General features: G+C 39.0%; 2 protein-coding genes across 4 annotated transcripts in view; one reads left to right on the top strand and one right to left on the bottom strand.

Moving 5' to 3' along the window:
* Positions 1-4,036, top strand: part of calcoco2 (calcium binding and coiled-coil domain 2) — an 8,619-nt gene extending 4,583 nt beyond the window's left edge. For 2 of the 3 annotated variants that reach the window (XM_034859655.1, XM_034859653.1), the window contains exons 12-15: positions 388-504; positions 680-842; positions 1,587-1,615; positions 2,546-4,036. In XM_034859655.1, the coding sequence (XP_034715546.1) occupies positions 388-504; positions 680-842; positions 1,587-1,615; positions 2,546-2,710 (474 nt within the window). In that variant the 3' untranslated portion in view covers positions 2,711-4,036. The remainder of the gene's footprint in view (positions 1-387; positions 505-679; positions 843-1,586; positions 1,616-2,545) is intronic. The other variant, XM_034859654.1, reaches the window with a different exon arrangement.
* Positions 2,907-6,604, bottom strand: part of snf8 (SNF8 subunit of ESCRT-II) — a 22,299-nt gene continuing 18,601 nt past the window's right edge. The window contains exons 8-9 of the mRNA XM_034859696.1: positions 5,717-5,791; positions 2,907-4,507 (exon numbers count right to left, since the gene is read on the bottom strand). Coding sequence (XP_034715587.1) covers positions 4,370-4,507; positions 5,717-5,791 — 213 coding nt within the window. The 3' untranslated portion in view covers positions 2,907-4,369. The remainder of the gene's footprint in view (positions 4,508-5,716; positions 5,792-6,604) is intronic.

Genomic DNA, 6,604 nt, shown 5'->3' with positions numbered 1-6,604 from the left:
ATTATAACGGGTTAAAAACTTTTCGTAAATGTTTTAAATAGTGGTTTCCTTTTGTTTGGATATGGTTCTTTCATGTGAACTCGGGCACAGATGGACCGGGATCAACCCACTCTGCCCGGGTATGGTACTCAGTGTTCAAACTAATAAAACTAACTGGACTTTGGGGTTAAGTGCACTAGGATCCAGGCCCAGATCCCTAATGTAAAATACCCCTTATTTCATTATTGTATTTTATCTTATATTTGAATAAATTGTCACCTGCCTCCTGAGTTTGGTTTTTCTTTAGTTAAATAAAGATGTTTCCACCAGAAGTTGGTTCATAATTATGCATCACAATGCAGGAAATTAAATGATTGTTGCTCAAAAGTCCCCATCTTTGTTTTTCAGCTACAGTTCAGAGAGGCATGTGAAACAATCGCAGGTAAAGACATCATCATAGAAGATCAAGAACAGATGATCCGGCTGGTGAGACACGAGAAAGAAGAGCTCGAAAGACAAAACCAGGTACATTCACACAAGCCGTCTCGATTCAAAAAGGTCAACTTGTTATTGTAACCTTTTCAAAGCAGAAGTTAAAATAAGAGGAAAAGGAGAAAGAGAGAGGACATGAGACACAAAACTAAATGTAAAACAAAGCTGAATCAGATGCTTGTTTGTTCAACTGTGTTTGTTCCATCAGAATCTCACTGGTGATCTTGTCGAGCTGCGCAGAGTTTACGCTGAAGTCAGCGCAGCTCCCCCCGCCGACCCCCCACACATGCAGCCTGACAACACCGCAGCCAGCCGTGACTGGCAGCAGCCGGCGACACCAGAACAGCCTGAGAACCTGTATGAGACCATAGGTGAGTCACAAAACAAACACTTATGTGCAAAGGTGGAAATTAGTTTTCTGCTGTTTTTTTTTAAGCAGAAAAAAAGATAAATCCTAGTATTATTGTCTCACTTAAAACCTTAAACCTAAACTTATCAACATCTTTTTTATGTAAAAAGAAAAGATTTCTCTGTTTGTTCATCTCACTTCAATTTTACTGCTGCAAAATGGGACAAACTGACCAACACATATATAATTAAAGATTGATACTTTGTATCTGTGTATTGATACACAGCCACAATACTGCCAAAATATCACGATACTATGCTGTATCAATATGATGATATATATAAACTGTGAGATGACAAAGATTTGTCACCCGCCGAAGATGAACTGTTTATACATAAGAAGCTTTTACTGTAACATCACTGGGTGAATTTAAATCAGTCACACAGGCGGCTTCATGGACATTTTGATATTTTAATTGTTGAATTCACTTCAAGCGTTCTAGAAGTTGTTTTTATCCATTAATATCCCAATATATTTTCTAGAAAATGTAAAATTATTGACTGTAAAATGACATAAACCATAATAGTATTGCATCTATGATCACCCACTCCCGCTAGACATGGGTCCATGAAGTTATTCCCAAAAATAAAAAGTCAAGAGTCTTTGATAATAAATATCATTAGCTGCAGCTCTAGAAGAAATTACAAAGAAACAATCACTTGTTTTTTTATTGGTCTGGTGTTAACTGATTTCCTTTGGCTTGCAGATAGCATCATTGCAGACCCAGAGGAAGAGGTGAGTCAAATAATTGTACCTGTTTCAGTATGTAGAGTCCCCGAGCTTTAGCCTGGCTCCGCCCTCCTACGTACTTCAGCTTAGTTTTCATTTTCCAAATGTACAAGAATCTGGTAGGAAAGGACTACAGGACGTCACTCGTCTCAGCACTCATACAACTCCTATCCACAACATGTCGTCAGTGAGCCGTTGCTGCTCATCTGGTTATACATTCTTACTCTAATCTTTTCAATAATGTCTGCCAATATGGCTTGGTTAAAATAACAGATTCTCCATCGATCTTTGTTTTGGGGGATCAAATCTTTTAATAAATACCATTTAACATGGAGGTGAAAGTAAAAAGTAGCTCAAACTATTTTTTTTTTTGGGGGGGTCAATGCTTGATGTTCACATCCATTGTAAGAAAAAATATGAAGGTTGCGTCTTGCTTGTATAAATTACAGCAGAACTTTATTGAGAATCTTTTATATCCAAGCCAAGATGTAATTGATTGATGTGATTGAATCTGAAATGTTTAAAACATTTCATAAAATTGGAACCTTGTGAATTGAAACTGATTCGGGAACTCAATCAATACCGAGCCCCATCTGCTAAGAAGGCCGTATTACATATACTCTGACACTATGAATACTACATGGTAGCAAATGGAAACTTGCAGCAGTGCCAGCTAGTTAACCATCAGTTTAACGCAACCTGAATGAACTAGTAGTGAAACACGCTTTAGGTTAAGGACGCTGGATGCAACGCTACTCTCAACTATAAAACACATGCATGAGAAAACCCGCCCACCTCCTGTGGTCTCGGGCTAGTCACAGATGAGCCAGAGCGGGACTCGGATGTTTATCATTTATTTTCGTGGAAGACTTAAAACATAATCCGCTCCCTATTTTGTTACGTCTTCTGACTTGCCGTCTCTATTTCTGCTGGCAGCGGGCGCTGGTGTGTCGTCACTGCCAGGAGAGCTTCCCCTGCATCACCCAAAACGAACTGGAGCAGCACGAGCAGAGCCACCGAGTGTGTCCCTTCTGCACCATGATCTGCGACAACATGGAGCAGTCCGTGTTTGAGGATCACGTCTACGGCCACGAGCTGTGAGACCCGCACGTGTGATTCATACGTCTGGAGAATCAACGACTTACAAGTTGAGGGTTCACGTAGAAGAGGACCATACTGATATTTTTTGCACACATTTCCTGCAAATCACATTACTTAACATTACGGTTGCCTGAATTTTCCAAAGCATACTGAGGTTTTTTGGGGGTTTTGTTGGAGGGGGGGAGGGGGGCCTTAGTGTCCATCATGCACAAAGAATCTGTTGGCAGAGACATGAAGCCTGCCTGAGTTGCAGTATGTAATCCATCACAGTGAACACCATGTCCTCATTTATTTTGGTCAAATGTTGCACAGTAATGTATTTAAAAGTAAATTACCACAACTGGGCATCATTTGAAAGGATTGGAGACTTTTTAGATGCATGCAGACATATTTTGCCTGAACAAAATAGTCTAAAGTTGTCTGTTGAATTCACATATTAGGCAAGTGTTCACAAATATTCTTTTTATAATTAAATTACTGGCAACAGTACATGACACACGAATGTTTGTGGTTCTGCCTTCCTCAGTGTGTGTCCCAGTGATTATGTCGACCTCGTCTTCACCCCGCCATCGCCACAACTCTTCTGACCTCCACTGTGAGGTTTGCCTCATGTTGGGAAGTCAAACGTTTGCCAAGTGTTGTCAATAATTCAATTAAAAGAAGCAAATGTGTGATAACTTTTCCCTGGATTGTGCATGTAGCCCACTAAAGGAAGTCAGGAGACTAAACATTAAGTTGAGAAGAGGCCATTCTCTCCTTTGTTTTGTATTAAAGATTGCAAACTTCTGATTTAAATCAGAAACTATCCAACCAAATAAAAAAACAACAGTATAATAAATCTGACCACACAGTTGATCCTCCTGCGACCTGGGTCTGGCAATGCAACACAACGTCTAAATTAAGCCACTTTCAAACCTCTGAAATCTGATTTTCATGTTGAGCTAAAATAAAATGATTAAAAAAACTCTTCTGGTATGCTTTGGAAAATAACCAGCAGTAAAGAATATATTATTGGTATTAAACAGGCTTTAACAATGTAACAGTTCTTTAAGTTGATGGAAAGATAATTTAAATAAAGCATGGCACATTTAAAACTTAATATTTAACAATTCTTCATTTACATTATAGCTTTGCGCTTTTCATCTGTGAGGAAATTGATGTTTTAATATAACCTGAACGAGTCGATTCAAGTATTAACTTCTGTTAATTTCTGTTGATTTTAAAATGTATGACAGAATGAATTGTTGATATGAGGTTGAGCAAGTGAATGTATGTGAATTATTAATGGAAATGATTAAAATGCATTTTAATGGGTGTGTGAAATAAAAAAAATCCGGTGGTAGAATTCAGCTGATATAGTTTTAAAAGTTATTCTTTATACATAAACATTTACATGTTCTGTGTACATGGATCCGTAACCACCCATAAACCCTTACACCAGCAGCACAAAACTGAAGTTTGTATGCAGCGTCGTGTCTCAAAGTCTCGAGAGTTCACTCGTTACCGAGAAGCCGAGGAGGGATCTTTTCTCCTCGTGTTCAGAGAGTAATCTTAGACGGAGTTCTGCCAGCCGACTCCGTCGCATGAGCCTTCCCACCCGCCACATTTTGTTTACCAACAAGTCTTTGAATCAGTCGCCAACAGGCAGTCAGTCATTTCTTAAGGTGTCATCTGATTGGCCTCCTCTGGCGTGACATCACGGGAGGTGATCTCAGAGAAGAGGGCAGGCAGCCAGTACTGTGCTTCTCCAGGCGCCTGAGAGTCCAACCAAGCCAAGCCTTCTTTCAGCAGGTGATCCTGGGAAAAACAAAAGAAACCAGTGTTTGTGAACAGTTCACCAACGCACATTTAAACATTATTGCTCGGGCATTTGAGGTCTTTGAGAAGACGGCTGAAGACATTAAAAGGGGAGCTTAAAAAGGCAATTTACTTTTCTTTTCTTTTATCTGTTTATTGATCCCCAATGGGGAAAATACAATTTACACTCTGTGTCCACATTTTTGTTAGTATCACACACAGTCCTGAACTACACACACACACACACACACACACACACACGCTCAGGACCTATACATGCACTAATGGAGAGATGTCAGAGTGAGTGGGCTGCCAGCTGAACCGGCGCCCTGAGCGGTTGGGGGGGTACGGTGCCTTGCTCAACAGCACCTGGCAGTGCCCAGGAGGTGAAGTGGCATCTCTCCAGCCAAACGGGGACTTGAACCAGTGACCCTCCGGTTCCCAAACCAACTCCCTATGGACTGAGCTACTGCCACCCCACATTAAGGACTTAAAAAAAGAATTTGCAGAAGACAATGCAATTTTCCTCAATCATATTAGATTATTTTACAGTACTTTCCAGCAGTATATAACAATAGTTCTAGGGCTGCAACTAATGATTATTAATTCTCAATTAATCATTTAATTAATTAATCAATTAATCAAGCTGAAACCAGAGAGGAGTTAACATTTTTGCTAGCCTGATGTCATCATACTCAGATTCTCCAATGTTGTGGGCCTGGCTAAGTTCTGCTGAATCCAGGCTACATTTACATTACAATTACATTGCAAAAACAACGGAATTGATCAATCACTTATCAAAACAGGTGCCAATAGATTTTCTAAATGATTCCTATCCTAACGATATAATTAATTTAAGTGACTGCAGCCTGGACCAGGATAAGCAGCACAGACATGTTCAACAATTTTAAATGATTCATTCTTTAAAGTCATGTTTTTAAAAGTGACACTTGGTGATAAGGGACCATGAACTTCCTCACACTGTATCAGTGGTACCAGACCAGTGTCACAACAATCCCACTTTTAGATAAACAGCATATTTTATTAGAAGCATTTAAGTCTACTGCAGGAAAGTGAAAATATTTCAGATTTTTTTTAATGAAATTTAAGACGTTTAATGCTGAACTGGTTGTGTTTCTAGACCTGCAGATACCCTGTTTTACAGCACCAGTAGTGTCAGTGGACCTGAATGAGCAGAGAAGAGCTTACCAGGACGTGACAAGCCCGTTCCTTCTCCCATTTCAGACTGTCCTTGATCTCACTCACCGAGACGTAGCCCTTCTTCTAAAAATGAATAAAGAAACAGACATCACATAGTACCGAACAGCCATGGTCACTCTCTTTTATGGGATATTGAGCCTTTTGCGACAGACAATCTGTAAAATTGCTGCTTACTCTTAAAGTAAGGGTTCCTTTAGTATTTAAACATAGAGTAGGTCTCTGTAACTGTTATATCCAAACATGAAAGGAACATTACGGTTAGAGCTGCAAAGCTCGTGTTATTTTTGTCACCTGGTGGTCAGATACTGGACAATATGCTCTGTAGGATCTGTTTTTGTGCAATAACACTAGCCTGACATGTGTCCAATACTCAACTACTACAATTATTATTATTATTATTATTTTAATTTTACTTTTCACCATTGCAATTCCTTAATTATGTCAACTATGTAAACACTGTATAATAACATTCCTTTAACTATGTAAATACCGTACATATCCACACTCCTTATATTTATTTATTTATTTATTTATATTTCTACTCTGATATTTATACTATTTGTGCAACTGCAACACAGAGTTTCCCTTCGGGGCTCAATAAAGTATTTCTGATTCTGATATTTCTGATTCTGATATTTCTGATTCTGATATTTCTGATTCTGATATTACTGATTCTGATATTTCTGATTCTGATATTTCTGATTCTGATGGAGGGGGAAGCGACCGATGGAGGACAGCAGTAGATGGAAAATAGCGACATCAAGTGATCGAGTTTAAAACTTGTTTTGCAATTTCTTTCCATCCCAGTGAATCTTTTTCCCAAGAACACAGATGATCTGACATGAGAACAATCATATCTCTTTATTTTCTTTGAGC

This window comes from Etheostoma cragini, chromosome 21 (assembly GCF_013103735.1).
Source record: "Etheostoma cragini isolate CJK2018 chromosome 21, CSU_Ecrag_1.0, whole genome shotgun sequence".
In the NCBI taxonomy this organism is placed as follows: domain Eukaryota; kingdom Metazoa; phylum Chordata; class Actinopteri; order Perciformes; family Percidae; genus Etheostoma; species Etheostoma cragini.
The sequence above is the reverse complement of the archived record's forward strand: the minus strand, read 5'-3'. Positions and strand labels throughout refer to the sequence as shown.